General features: G+C 52.2%; 1 protein-coding gene and 1 long non-coding RNA gene across 6 annotated transcripts; one reads left to right on the top strand and one right to left on the bottom strand.

Moving 5' to 3' along the window:
• Window positions 1–7,654: 7,654 nt before the first annotated feature.
• RINL (Ras and Rab interactor like) lies at window positions 7,655–14,642 on the bottom strand. Of its 3 annotated transcripts, none has more exons than XM_053211103.1 (12): window positions 14,442–14,642; window positions 12,645–12,733; window positions 12,283–12,442; window positions 10,853–10,955; window positions 10,515–10,587; window positions 10,366–10,430; window positions 9,959–10,108; window positions 9,454–9,867; window positions 8,795–9,088; window positions 8,404–8,535; window positions 8,087–8,256; window positions 7,655–8,004 (listed from the first exon to the last, which is right to left on the bottom strand). In XM_053211103.1, exons 2-12 carry the CDS (start codon window positions 12,692–12,694, stop codon window positions 7,945–7,947), a joined length of 1,671 nt encoding a protein of 556 aa, XP_053067078.1. In that variant the 5' UTR covers window positions 12,695–12,733; window positions 14,442–14,642; the 3' UTR covers window positions 7,655–7,944. The 3 variants fall into 3 exon arrangements, with proteins under 3 accessions (XP_053067078.1, XP_026900348.1, XP_053067077.1); XM_027044547.2 differs by having other exon boundaries at window positions 12,645–12,910; XM_053211102.1 differs by lacking the exon at window positions 14,442–14,642 and adding an exon at window positions 12,958–14,358.
• On the top strand, window positions 8,932–11,799 carry LOC113595283 (uncharacterized). 3 transcript variants are annotated; one of them, XR_008293815.1, is made up of 3 exons: window positions 8,932–9,103; window positions 9,980–10,874; window positions 11,430–11,799. It is a non-coding gene; the product is annotated as an uncharacterized LOC113595283 (long non-coding RNA). The 3 variants fall into 3 exon arrangements; XR_003415773.2 differs by lacking the exon at window positions 8,932–9,103 and having other exon boundaries at window positions 9,991–10,129; window positions 10,749–10,874; XR_008293816.1 differs by lacking the exon at window positions 8,932–9,103 and having other exon boundaries at window positions 10,105–10,874; window positions 11,430–11,483; window positions 11,650–11,799.
• Window positions 14,643–14,765: the final 123 nt, after the last annotated feature.

Raw genomic sequence — 14,765 nt, forward strand, 5'->3', positions numbered from 1 at the left:
GTTCTTAAATGGAGTGTCTGTTGCCGACTTTTAGGGATTCTGTGTATATTCTGAATATTAACCCCGTGTGACTTGCAAATATCTTCCCCCATACAATGGGCTGCCTTTTCACTCTGTTGATTGTTTCTTTGGACGCACAGATGTTTCTAATATTACATTCTTTGTTTTGTTTTAATTGCCTTTTTTTTTTTTTTTTTTTAAGTAATCTCTACCCCCAGCGTGGGGTTCGAACTCACCCCCCCGGGATCCGGAGCTGCATGCTTCCCCGGACTGAGCCAGCCAGGCTCCCCACGCTTTTCACTCTGCTGTCATCCAATTTTGTTTTTCTTTTGTTGCCTGGTCTTTTGGTGTCATATCCAAGAAATCATTGCCAAATCCTTTGTCATGAAGCTTTCCCCCTTTTTTGTTCTTCTCAGGGTCTTCTAGCTTGAGTTCTTACATTTAGGTCTTTGGTTCATTTTAGGTTCATTTTTGTTTGTGGTGTGAGCTAAGGGTCCTCCTTCACACCTTCTCATGGGAAAAGGCTGTTCTTTTCCCATCAAATGAGCTGGGCACCCTTGTCAAAAATCGTTTGACCTTATATGCAAGGGTGTATTTTTAGAATTTGTGCTTTTAACAAGTTGCTGCCGGAGAACCACTGATATGCCTCTCTAGTATCAGACTGAAAGCGAAACAGGAAGAGAGGTTATACTTTTTGAGAAGTCACAGACAGGGTGACCCCTCAACAAAACGTTGCCAGAAGCAAGAGAGTCAGAGGCTCGCATCTGGGGAAGATGTTCCAGGCAGAGAAGATAGCCGCGCAAAGGTCCTGGGGTGGGTGCATGCCTGGCAGGTGCGGGGAACAGCGAGGAGGCCTATTACAAGGAGTTATGTTTTCCTCCCAGGTTAAAATTTCCTCCCACCATGGTCAGACGCGGCCTCCAGTTAGATATCAAAAAATAAAAAGATTAAAAAAATAAAAAGCTGTGTCTCTCACAAACCTAAATTTTGGCTTGAGAGGTGAACCTGTGATTTATTTTTAAAATTTCCTTCTGGCTGCCACGTGGGTGGGAATCGGAGGGGATCCTCTGGACTAGGAGCCCGGAGACAGTGGAGGCTGGGCTAGACCAGGATGGGGGGCCATGGAAGGGGAGGATGGGGTGCACGGGAGGGGGAGAGGGAGGTGTCCAGGATGAGGATCCGGGCTCTAGTCTAGGGACTGGGGGATCATGAGGGCCCCCTGTAATGGGGACTAGAAGGAGGAGCTGTTTTGGGGGAGATGCTGTGGCCGGTTTGGGACATCGTGAGAGTGGAACCCCAAGAGGAGGCGTCCAGCCCAAAGCCCAGAGCTCCAGAACGAACCAGACACGAGGTGTGCCTCCACAGCCCTCCAGCAGGGGTACCCCAAACATCCACCACTTGTGTTTCACATTCGCAAACGCTGCCACGTATCCACGCATCACCCACGGACTTAGTTACCGGGTAATTTTCTTGAAGTCAGCTCAGATTTTTTGTTGTTGTTGTTAATTCAACACATTTATTTAAACGGGAAATGTCAGGGGTGCCTGGTGGGCTCAGTTGGGACAACACTTGATCTCAGGGTTGTGAGTTTGAGCCCCACGTTGGGTGTGGAGGTTACTTAAAAATAAGATTTAGAAAAATAAATAAAATAAAATAAAATAATAAGCAGGAAATGCAGGAAATGTCATTTAAATCTAAGAGGTGCAAAGCCAGTATCATCTGTCATAAATAGAATATGGCAGCATAAATACCCCATGACTCAGCAAGGACCAAGAAGAGGTACCAAAAGCATTGGGTGAAGGGCTGCTGGGGACAGGTTCTTCACAGGGTCTCAAAGTATCACCCACAGGTGACATCATTCAAAGGGGGGGAGATCTGGCAGTCACTTCCTGTTGTGGGCAGAATTATGACCCCCCCCCAATTCATATATTTTTTTTAAGTTTTTAAGTTTATTTATTTTGAGAGAGAGAGAGCACAAGTGAGGGAAGGACAGAGAGAGAGGGAGAGAGAGACAGAATCCCAAGTAGGCTCTGCACCGCCAGCACAGAGCCGGCTGCGGGGCTCCAACTCACAAGCCATGAGATCGTGACCTGAGCTGAGATCCAGCATCAGATGCTTAACTGATGGAGCCACCAAGGCGCCCAGGAAATTCCTATGTTGGAGTCCAAACCCTCAGTTCCTCAGAATGTGACTGTGTTTGGAGCAAGGATCTGCAGAGAGCTAATTAAGTTAAAATGAAGTCACACGGGTGGCCGTAATGTGCTATGGATGGTGTCCTTATAAGAAGACACGGACAGGGCGCCTGGGTTGCTCAGTCAGTTAATCGTCCTACTTCGGCTCAGGTCATGATGTCACAGTTTGTGAGTTCGAGCCCCGCGTCGGGCTCTGTGCTGACAGCTCGGAGCCTGGAGCCTGCTTGGGATTCTGTGTCTCCCTCTCTCCAGCCCCCCCGCCCCCCCCATGTCTCTCCCTCTCTCTCTCAAAAATAAACATTAAAAAAAAAAAAAAGAGACTGGGAACTAATGTAACATTGTGTACCAACTACACTTCAGTGTAATAAACAAACAAGTAAATGTTTTAAAAAGGAGAAGAGATCAGGACACAGACACACGCAAAGGGAAAGCCGTGCATGTGAAGACGAAGGGAGAAAATGGCCATCCACAAGCCACAGGGAGAAGCCTCAGAGGAAACCAAAGCTGCCAAGGCCCTGATCTTGGACTTCCAGCCTCGAGAATCTTTAACCACCCCATCCGTGGTTTGCTACTATGTCACCTTGATCAAACCAATATCTCCTAACTCCACGGGAACAGTTAGCATCACTGATCAGGGGGCCCCTGACGGGCTGCACGGAGAGGGACACAGTGTCCCCCCACAGAGTACGCTTCTCTGAACTGCGGGACTGGCATCTAATAAGGACCAAACAAATCCAGAAGGTGGGATGGCCCACGACACATACTCACCCAGAATACAAAGAACTTCTACAGCTCAACAACAACAAAAATGCAAATAACCCAATTTAAAACTAGGCAAAGGGTTTGGATAGATATTTCTCCAAAGACGATGTACGGATGGCCAGCAAACATATGAAAAGATGCTCAACATCACTAATGCAAATCAGAACTACAATGAGACACCCCTTCATGCTCATTGCGATGGCTACTCTACAAAAGAAACAAAAATGATCATGGAAAGTAGATGTCGGGAAGCATGTGGAGGAATCAGAACTCTTGTGTTTTGGGGACGCCTGGGTGGCTCAGTCAGTTGAGCGTCTGACGCTTGATTTCAGCTCAGGTTGTCATCCCAGGGTTATGGGATCGAGCCCGGCATGTGGCTCCATGCTGAGCACGGAGGCTGCCTGGGATTTTCTCTCCTCTCTCTCTCCCTCTGCCCCTCTCCCCTGCTTGCACTCTGTCACGAAAACACAAAAACAAAACAAAACAAAAAAACAACAAAAAACCCCCACCCTCTTGTGCTTTGCTGGTGGGAATGTAAAATGGCACGGTTCCTATGGGAAAAAGTTTAGAGGTTCCTTTAAAAAATAAGACATAAAATTACCATCGGATCCGGCCATTCCGCTTCTGGGTATTTATCTAATAGAAATGAAAGCAGGATCTTGAAAAAACGTTTGCACCCCCTTGTTGATTGCGGCATTATTCGCAATAGCCAAGAGGGTGGGAACAACCCAATTTTCCATAGAAAGCTGACTGGAAAAGCAAAACGTGGTGTATACATGCAATGGACTATCATTAGGTCTTTATATTTATTACTATTTTAAGAGAACAAGAAACTTCTATTATTACAAATCTTTTTAATGTTTTTTATTTTATTTTTGAGAGAGAGAGAAAGAGAGAGTGTGCACAAGCAGGGGAGAGGCAGAGAGAAAGAGAGAGAGAGAGGGAGACACCGAATCCGAAGCAGGCTCCAGGCTCCGAGCTGTCAGCACAGAGCCCCACGCGGGGCTCGAACTCACAAACTGTGACATCATGACCTGAGCCGAAGTAGGACGATTAACTGACTGAGCAACCCAGGCGCCAGTATTATTATTATTAATTATTATTATTAGTTTAATGCTTATTTATTATTGAGACAGAGCAGGGGGGCAGAGAGGGAGACACAGAATTGGAAGCAGGCTCCAGGCTCTGAGCTGTCAGCACAGAGCCCGACACGGGGCTCGAACTCACCGACAGTGAGATCATGACCTGAGCCAAAAAGTCAGAAGCTCAGCCGACTGGGCCACCCAGGTGCTCCTATTTTTATTTTTTTCTTTAAGTTGGTTCCATGCCCAACATGGGGCTTGGAACTCTCGACCCTGAGATCAAGAGTCGCATGCGTGCCCTACCGACTGAGCCAGCCAGTTTAAAAACCGCTATTATTTGGTGTTTAGAAAGAAATCCTGGGGCTCCTGGATGGTTCAGTTGGTTAAGTGTCTGCCTTCCGCTCAGGTCATGATCTCACGGTTCATGAGTTCGAGCCCCACATCGGGCTGTCTGCTGTCAGTGCAGAGGCTGTTTCAGATCCTTTGTACCCTCCCCCTCTCTCTCTGCCCCTCCCCTGCTCCCTGCTCTCTCAAAAATAAAAATCGGTCACACAACAATGTGAATACAGTTAACGCTACAGAACTGCACACCTAAAAACGCTTTAGAGGGTAAATCTTGTATGATTCTTACTACAGTGATAAGAAATATATACACATGTACATAAGCGCATAATAAATAAACACAATACAATTCTCAGTGTCCTGCTTGCCCTGGAGGTTCTGGAAAAAGGAGATGGTCCCCTCACATCTCTTGGGTCTCTTGGGATGCAGCTACCCCACTGAGTTGTGTCTGAATCGTAAGATCAGAGGCCACATCCTGTAGCTCATCACCCCCCCCCCCCCATCCCTGCTTCCTGCCCCACTCCCCAGTGTAGCCATTGTAAGCTTTCTGGCTTTTAAAAACAATTGCAAAGAACTCCTACCTGGCACGCTTTTTTTTTTTTTTTACTTGATGTCTAAAATTACAGAATTTTGATTATGAAATGCAAAATGTGAAACGTAAAATTTTAATGGCAATACATCTCTTCATGAAATGGACTGAGAGGGATTTTCCTATTTTTCTAGTTAATTCCTGTTATCGGTAGACGCATGTCCTTTGTCACTAGAACAGGACTGGGCTGGATATTCATTCTACTCCCTTTTTTTCTCTCTTTAAAAAAAAATTTATTTATTTATTTTGAGAGAGAAAAAGCACGAGTCGGGGAGGAGCAGAGAGAGAGAGAGAGAGAGAGAGAATCCCAAGCAGGCTCTATACCGTTGGGGCTCGAACCCACAAACCATGAGATTATGACTTGAGCTGAAGTCGGAGGCTTAATGGACTGAGCCACTCAGGCGCCCCAATTTTTCTCTTTTATACGAAGTGCTGAGTCACTGGTAAGTTTCCCGCAGCTGCTGTAAGAAATGACTACAGACTCGGTGGCTGACGACAACAGAAATTTCTTCTACAATTCCGGAGGCCAGGAGTATGGAATCAGTATCCCCAGATTGAAATCAAGGTGTTGACAGGGCCTCACTCCTTCTGGAGGCGCTAAGAGAGAATCAGGTGGGTGCCTCTCCCGGCATCTGTGGCTGACGCCTTTCCTGGGCTTGTGACCGCCCACCCTCCACCCTTCAAGGCCACGTCTTCAAATCTCCCTCTGCCTCTCACAGGGACACGTGGGATTGCATTTGGAGCCCTCCCCCAGACAATCCAGAATAGCCTTCCCATTTTAAGATCCTTGACTTAAAACATCTGCATGGGGGCACCCGGGTGGCTCAGTCAGTTAAGCGTCTGACTTCGGCTCAGGTCATGATCTCACCATCTGTGAGTTCGAGCCCCTGCGTTCAGCTCTGTGCTGACAGCTCAGAGCCTGGAGCCTGCTTCGGATTCTGTGTCTCCCTCTCTCTGCCCCTCTCCCACTCATGCTCTGACTCTCTTTCTCGCTTGACAATAAGTAAGCATTAAAAATAATTTTTAAAAAATCTGCAAAGACCCTGTTCCAAGTAGGTAACACTCATGGATTCCAGAGGTTAGGACATGGGTGTCTTTTGGGGAGTCATTTTCAGTGTACCACAGAAACTCTGTATTTACTGCACACCTACTGTGTGCCAGGCATTTGTCTAGGCACGGAGAATACAGCTGTGAACAAGACAGAGATCCCTAGCCTCCCTAAGGCAGTCTAAGGCCACACTGCCCAAAATGGTAGCTCTCAGCCCCGTGTGGCTATTGAGCACTTGAAATGTGACTGGTCCCAACGGAGATGTGCTGAAGTGTAAAACACACACTGGAGGGGCACTTGGGTGGTTCATTTAAGCATCTGACTCTTGATTTTGGCTCAGGTCACGATCTCGTGGTCGTGAGATCGAACCCCACCTCAGACTCTATGGTGGGAGGGCGTGGAACCTGCTTGAGAGTCTTTCCCTCTCCCTCTGCCCCTCTGCTTGCACACTCTCTCTCCTTCAAAAACCAAAGAAAGAAAAAAAAAAGAAAAACATTAAAAAAGTACACACTGAGTTTGAATATTTAGCACGCACACAAAAAGAATGTTAAATAGCACGATAATTTTTGGATATATTTTTTTAAAGATTTTTTTTTATTCAAAAAAAATTTTTTAATGTTTATTTTTTAGAGAGAGACAGAGCGTGAGCAGGGGAAGGGCAGAGAGAGAGGGAGACACGGAATCTGAAGCAGGCTCCAGGCTCTGAGCTGTCAGCACAGAGCCTGACTCGGGGCTCAAACTCATGGACGGTGAGATCATGACCTGAGCCAAAGCTGGACGTTTAACCGACTGAGTCACCCAGGCATCCCAATATATTATTTTAATTTTTAAGTAATCTCTACACCTAACGTGGGGCTCGAGCCCACGACCCTGAGATCAAGAGTCACACGCTCCTCTGACTGAGCCAGCCAGGAGCCCCTAATTTTTGGATATTGATCACATGTTACGAGTGATAACCTTTGGGATACACTGAGTTAAATCCAATAGGTTATTAAAGTTAATTTCACTTGAGTTTTTACTTTTCTGTAATGTAGCTACTAGAATATTTAGAATTGCATACCTAGCTTGCATTGTATTTCTCTTGGATGGTGCTGTGCTGTTCTAAGGGACGGGAGCCTATGGACAATTAACACAATAAATATGTACATTTTATGGTATGTTAGGAAGTGATCATTTCTATGGAAGAAAAATAAAGATTGGGGTAAGAGAGTATATCAGCTTCCTGTTGCTGCTGTAACAAATTACCACAAATGTAGTGGCTCAAAAAACCCCAAATGTATTATCTTGCAGTTCTAAAGGTCAGAAGTCCAAAACGGGTCTTAGGGCCTAAATCAAAGGCCGAATTCTTTCTGGAGGTTCCAGGGGGAAATCCATTCCCTGCCTTTTTCAGCTTCTAGACAAGTCTTTGGCTCCTGGCCACATCACTCTGACCTCTGCTTACAAAATCACATCTCCTTCTCTGACTCTGACCCTCCCACCTCCCTCCTAAGAGGACTCCTGTGATGTTACCGGTCCACCAGGATGATCCAGAATAATCTCCCCATGTCAAGATCATTCATTTGGTCACATATGTCAGGTCCCTTTGACCATGTAAGGTAACATATTCACAGATTTGGGGGATCAGGAGGTGGATGTCTTGGGGGGGGGGCATTATTCTGCCTGCCGCAGGGAGGGTCAAGCCAGAGGAGGTGCAATTTTACACAGGGTGTCTGGGAGAGCCTCCCCGAGAAGGTGACAGCCACCTAAAGACCTGAAGGAACGGAGGGACGGAGCGATGTAAATACTAGAGAATGGAGTAGCCAACGCAAAGGCCCAGAGGTGGGTCTGTTCCGGGGAACCTCGCGGCCTCCTGGCACCTAAACCAACAGGGGTCAGAAATCGGCGCCTCCCGAATCTTGCCTGAGGAACAGGAGGATGTGGGACCCCTTATCATAGTCCGTCTCTGGGCACAGTGTCTCTTGCCCATGGCTCCTCAAAGGGCAGTTGGACCTGTGGGGAGAGGCAGGAGCCTGGGTCAGAAGGACAGTGGGTCCAGCGGTCCCCTCCACCCGCAGTCCGGAGGGGCGATCACCTGGGCTCCGCGGTCCTGTCTGTCCTGTCTGTGCAGCGTTCGCCGGCTGTGCCACTGGCGCAGGGAGGCGCGGGCCTCAGAGCTGAGCCCCTGGGGTGCGCGGCCCACATCGGGCTGGTAGTGAGCAATGTGGTGCAGCGCCCCAAACCACGTGGTCAGGTAGTACCCGGCTAGGGGCAGGAAGGGGTGGTCAGCGCAGCTCTCGGGCTACGCTGGTGGCCGAGGTCCCCCTGCAGTTTAACCCTTGCTGTAGGGCGAGGCTGTTTGGCCCCAGGGCGCCCCCTGTGGGGTCCCGGCGTTCCGGGGTGGGGGCTCACCTTCTCCCCGCAGCTCGTCCGGATCCAAGAGCTCCATAAGAAACTCCACGTCCAGCTGCGTCTCCCCAATGTGCGGACTCCAGATCAGTTCTTCCGTCAGCGCGGGCAGGAAGGCGTCGGCCCCCAGGGGCTCTGGCGGAGCAGGACGGGCTCCGAGGTGGATGGCGGGCGTGCAGACCCCTCCGTCCGATCCCCAGAACACGCGTGCGGGCTGCCCTTCCACCTCGCTGGGCCGGCAAACGCCTCTCGGCGGATCCCCAGGCCCGCGTAGGCGCCCCCTGCTAGAGCGGGTCACCCTCTCCCCTCGACGTGCACACTGGCGCCTCCCACCGCGCCTCCCCAATCCTCCAGCCACCGCACATCCGGGTAGACGCGGGTAAACCTTCTTTACCTTGGTCCTCGCCCTGAGCCAGGCCCGCGTAAACGTCACTGCACACCTCCAGCAGCAGCGCCACCTTGCGGCGTGGGGCGCAGGCGGCGTGGAGGTGCTCCAGGCGCGCGTGGATGCGGCTCCGCAGGGCGGGGGCGGGGCCCTGCCCCTCAGGCCCCGCCCCCGCCCGCAGGGCTGTTTGTCGCTGCCGCAGTCGCCGCAGCTCCCGGGCTCGCAGCGTCCGGAGTCGCGTCCACAGGGCGGGCTTCAGGGGCTCCAGCACCGCCCGGCACAGGGCGGCCTCCAACGCGGCGCCTGTGAGGGGTTGAGGTCGGTGAGCGAAGGGCCGCCAGGCTGACCCACGTCCACCCTCTCGCTCCACTTGACCGTACCCTCCAGCCCCCCCCGCCCCCCAGCCCTCCCTGGCTTCTGGCCGCCCACAAGTGTAGACATGGGTGGGAACACGTGTGCAAGAGGGAGCCTGGGTGTGGAGTATGGCTGTCGCCCATGTGAGAGATGTTCCCGTAGGGAGGGAAAAGCACGTGAGTGGAAAAGCAAACAGGTGCACACGGATGGAGAGAAAGACGTTGAAACACACACGTAAGGCCCGGAGATGGCAAACGAGAACCCGAGTGGGTCGGGGCATTGGCCATAAATTCCTTCCCAGTCCTCCTTATTACCAAGATCCTCCTCCTTCTGGGGGACCCCAGGTCCCCGGCTCCCGAAGACAGCCCTGACGTCGGGGTCCTTTGACAAGTGATCCTGGAGGTCGGTAAGGAGGTGCCGCACATCCTGAAGCAGCTCTGTGGCTGGGTCCCCGGGCCTGTGGGGCCCTCCAGCATTTGAGGTGAGGCGGGCTCGAAGGCCCTGGAACTGCCTGCCCACGTAGTTGCTCCGGGCCCTGGCCAGAGCCTGGATGTGATGGGTGAGAACATCGTCAGGTCCTTTCTCTTCATCTGTGTAGCTGTCCTCGTCCTCGTCCTCCTTCTCTTTCTCCTCCACCAGGCTGGCTAGGGTTGGCCCAGGATGGTATCCTTCTGGGCTGAGCGGGCCTTCGACCCAGGAGACCCGGTGAGGGGCAGGGTTCCTGGGGGCTGGATGTGAGGAGAGGGTCGGGTCCCGCAGAACAGCGGCAATAGCTCCCTCATCCTTCAAGGGCCCAGGGCCCTGCCCCACCCAGCTAACCTGAACTGTGGCTTTCTGCAGTCCCTGGAGGTGTCTCTGTGGTGATCTGCTCCAAACCCCACCCTCCGTGGGTCTCCAGGTACAGCTTGTTCACCACGGGGAGCACCTTCTCCGAGATGTTGAGTTGGACGCCGCCGGTCTGTGGAAGACCTGGGAGCCAGCACAACCGAGGTGTCCCAGATGTCCCAGGCGCCAGGCCTGGTTCCTTCAGGGTACCAGGAGAATTAATTCCCAGCCTCATTACCGAAGGAGCTGAGGCTTCGTCCCTGGTCCCTTGTCACTCAGGCCCAGGAGTCGAGCCTCCCACAGCTCTCTCAGACCCCCATTCTATCTTCCCTCAAACACAGAAGTCTGGTTCCTGAAGTGCCATCCTTCTGGACCAAGGAGGCTGGAAGGTGGCCTCTCACCTGTTTGTTGGTCTCCTGGTCTTAGAGTGGGAGGGGGCAAGAGCAGTGTTCTGGGCAAAACATCCCTGAGAAAAGATAATGGGGAGCTGCAGTGGGGGGGATGCCTTAGAGTTGGATCCCCCTTAGCCCTTTTGACGAGTAACCTGTACCTGCTGGCTGATAGGAAAGCCAGGAGATGGGGCAGGTCCGGCATACAGAGGTTAGAGTATTCCAGAGAAACACCTGAGGGTTGGGGGCAACAAAGGGCAAGGAAGAAAAGTTGAAGGGTGGCAGCCTCATCTTCCCTGGGACTCTCTCTTCCTCAGTTCTGCAGTCCCCCAACAGCCCTTCAACACAGGGAAATTTCTACCCCTTGAAGTCCCCATCTTTTCCTGTGTCTTTAGGCTTGCATCCCACTTATGCCACCAAATAGGATTTGGGAGATTATTTTGGAAGCAAAGCTCACCAAATTTGCTGTGGACTGGAAACTCAGGAGTAGGCTCCTTACCTCCAGGAAGCTTCTGGATCTGGTAGGTGCAGACTTCTCCTGGTGAAGCTCCTGTCCTCAACACCAGGACCTGGCTGGAGTTGTGTCCTGTGACCAGGAAACTCTGGTTCGGGGGTGGGGGTGGAGGCAAAGGTCATCTTGGAGAGGATTTGTGCCGATGTCTGTTACTTTTGCCTGCCCAGCATCCCATTTCCCTTATGTTGGGTTCCACTGGCCAAATTTCCTTTAGAGAAACCCACTTCCTCCCTTAGTGCCCGTGGGTGGGACTAACTCTGTCCAAGCCCTAGGGGTGGTCTGTGACCTGACCTAGCCAATAGGATGACAGTGCTTTCTAACCACTGTGATTGGTTCAGAGATGGGCATGTGAATCAGGCCCAGCCAATGGAAATCTTCCACGAGGTTTTTGCTGGAGGTCTTCGGCACAAGGACTCTTTTCACACTGGGATTGCTAAGCTTGTGAGATGTGGCCCTGAGCTGGGGACAGCCATCTCTGCCACCACAAGGAGGGAGCCCCCTTGAGAAGGAAGCGGTATAGGCCCTAGCTGCCTTATCCTAATCCGTTCCCTGTCCCTTGCAGAACTGCAGGGTTGTGAGGGCCTCATCTGCCCAGCCGTAGAAGATGGATAATGATGTAGGTGGTGTTTCTCACCTCGGGTTTTATAACCCCTAGGGGAGCTTTAAACAATGTATTGCTACCCGGGGCCCCCCTCCATATGTTTTGAATCAATTGTGAAGGCTTTTGGTTTTCCTGTTTCTTTTAACCTGCGCTTCCTTTCTCGTCTTCCTCCTGCCTGGAGCTCACACACGTGCTTGGACCCGGGGCAGCCACTGGGCAACCACGGAGGAAGTACAAGAGAATTGCAAAAGCTGGCCTTGATGTCCCCGAGCTGCTAAACTAGAGCCTGCAGCTGCCTTTCTGGTACAAAGAGCAGTGCCTATTTGCCTAAGCTACTGTGTGGATCGAGTGTTTGTTCCTCGAAACCCCAAACGGTCGGCTTTCCGCACAGTTTAAAGCAAAGCCAAGGGGTGCCTGGGTGGCTCAGTTGGTTGAGCGACCGACTTCGGCTCGGGTCACGATCTCACGGTTTGTGAGTTCGAGCCCCGCGTCGGCCTCTGCGCTGACGGCTCTCTCTGCCCCTCCTCCACTCATGCTCTCTCTCTGTCTCAGAAATAAGTAAACGTTAAAAAAAAATGTTTAAGCCAAGCCAAGACATGGGATGAAGAGAACTTTATAAGTCGTCTAATGCTCAGGATCCAGACATTGCTGAAATTCCCTTTCTTCCGGGGTTTTCAGCCCACTTACTTTTCAGTAAGTGGCCTTTTTTGGTTTTCGCGGCTTGTGCTGTTTGTCACCATCAAGCAACGGAGTCCTGACTGACCCACGGTGTCATGGGGAGGGTCAGAGAGGGTCCCCGGCTGTGAGTACTCACCCCCGGTGGCCACAGCTCAAGAAGGGCTCCCGCATCCTGAGTAGCCAGCTCTGGGATCTGCCACACCCCCCGTGTCCTCTGCAGGCGAAGGAGTGGCTCTGGGGTCCCAAGGACCCCTAAGGGGGTCTCACCTGCTCCATTCACCTGTGGTGGAACCATCCTGGGACGTGCAGGGTCCAGGAGACCAGAGGTTAGAGGTGGGCAGTTGGACACTAAGGTGGGGTCCAAGGTGCAGGGGGCAAGGGGCAGCCCAGGGGCAAGATGAGATTCAGGGTCCTATGGGGGTGTGGGCATTGGATGGCTGGAAGGGCCTTCTGAATCCGGGGGCAGGAGTTGGAGACCCCAGCCCCCGCAGCTCTCACCTCTCTCCGTCGATGAGGCCTGCAGAGGCCTTGTCCTCCGGCTGGGCCATCCTCAGGATGCGGGAGGCCAGCAAGCCATGGTCTGGCCTCTGGCAGGGAGGAAGGTAAAGTTCAAGGCTGCTCCAATCCAGGGGTAATATTCACGATGTAGCAGAGACCCTGACCGATCAGAATGGGCCCAAAGCCCCTCGCTGTGCCAGGTGTCAGTTCTTTAGCGGCTGGATGGTGAGGAGATGTGGGGATCCCAGAAGGAAGGCCCGTGTGTCCTGGTGGGGAGGGGACAAGGGGAGGACCCAAACCAACAGCTATTTACCAAGTGGTACAGGAACACTTCAGATTTTGACAACCGGTGCTGCCATAATACAGACGCGGACCAGTTGAGTAACAACCCCGTGTCTGGACAAGTGCTCCGCCCATGGTAGGCACTCTGTAAACGTGCCATCATGTTACAGACGTCCTCTCTTCCTCCCTTCCCAGACCACAGAAGGGCTCTTGGATATTCCCGCCCCCACCAACATTCTACTGTGAAAGTTTCCAAACGTTCAGAAAAAAGGAGAGAATTTTACAGGGAACATCCATGTACTCACTACCTAGATTTTATTGTAACCACTTTGCTTTTTGCTTTGTGACACATCTGTCCCCTCTATCCACTGGACCTCAACTCTTAATTTTTAAAAAAGGTTTTTTTCTGGGCGCCTGGGTGGCTCAGTCGGTTAAGCGTCCAACTTCGGCTCGGGTCATGATCTCATGGTCCATGGATTCGAGCCCCGCATGGGGCTCTGTGCTGACAACTCAGAGCCCAGAGCCTGCTTCGGATTCTGTGTCTCTCTGTATCTCTGCCCCTCCCCTACTCATGCTCTGTCTCTCTCCATCTCTGAAAAATGAATAAATGTTTAAAAAAAATTTTTTTTTTAAGATTTTTTAAGTGGGCTCCATGCCCAACATGGGGTTTGAACTCACAGCCCTGAGATCAAGAGTCGTATGCTCTATGGCTGGGCCAGCCAGGTGCCCCTATCAGGCCTCAACTCTTTTTTTTTTTTTTTATAATTTTTTTTAATGTTTTATTTTATTTTTGAGACAGAGAGAGACAGGGCATGAGCGGGGAATGGGCAGAGAGAGAGGGAAACGTAGAATCCGAAGCAGACTCCAGGCTCTGAGCTGTCAGCACAGAGCCCGACGCGGGGCTCAAACTCACGGACCGTGAGGTCATGACCTGAGCCGAAGTCGGACGCTCAACCGACAGCCACCCAGGAGCCCCTGGGCCTCAACTCTTAAAGCCAATACACAATCCTAGCTACGGTGGGTTATGACTCAAGGTGGGCATTTTTGAATATTTTCCCTGCGGCAGTCCCAGGAGTGAGACATCTGCGGCCATTCATCTGTGCGCCCAACAAACACTTAAGAAGTACAGGCCCAGACTGAGGTGCTAGCCCCGGGGGGAAGGTGATAGACAGGACGGGCCCCTGCTCTCAGGGGCTTCCATTCTTGCTTGGGGTGGTATAGGAGGCGGGTAACAAATAGCTTGCTGACCAGAAACCCAGGGTTTGGGGAAGGGTGGGGACAGTGAGCAGGTGCTCAGTCCAGGGGAGAGCAGACAGGAGGGGTAGGGGCAGGGAGGCAGATGCTCGCCTGGGTCCCACAGAGGAGAAGACGCGGAGGAGGAGGAGGAGGACGGGGAGGGGGAGGGGGAGGACGGGGAGGAGGCCGGTGGCGCTGGCCAGGGCAGCATGGGGAGGTGACCGAAGGGAGGCAGTGGGGGGTGACAACGCCAGCTGCTCGGTCCCTGGGGACCCCTACCTGTTCTTCGAGGGGAGGCCTGGAGTAGCAGGAAGTGAAAGTGTTCCTCACAGAGAGAGGAAGCTGAGCGGGTGGGGGAAGAGGCGGGGCTGGGGGGGTATCTGAAACCAACCTTCCCCTCTTTTGGGGGCTCAGACCTTAGGTGACCAGGCTTTGGAGGAAGGGACTCTGGCCATCTGGGGGCCCACGGGGAAGAGCCACGGGGCTGTCGCAGGCCCCGGAGTCCCGTCAACACCCTCTGCTGTTTCTCATAAGAGCCTGCAGGTGTTCTAGTCTCCCTGCCGCCCGCCCTCCGGCTGCTTCCCCGTGTGCCCGCAGAAAGGA

Source organism: Acinonyx jubatus, chromosome E2 (genome assembly GCF_027475565.1).
Source record: "Acinonyx jubatus isolate Ajub_Pintada_27869175 chromosome E2, VMU_Ajub_asm_v1.0, whole genome shotgun sequence".
Taxonomy (NCBI): Eukaryota; Metazoa; Chordata; class Mammalia; order Carnivora; family Felidae; genus Acinonyx; species Acinonyx jubatus.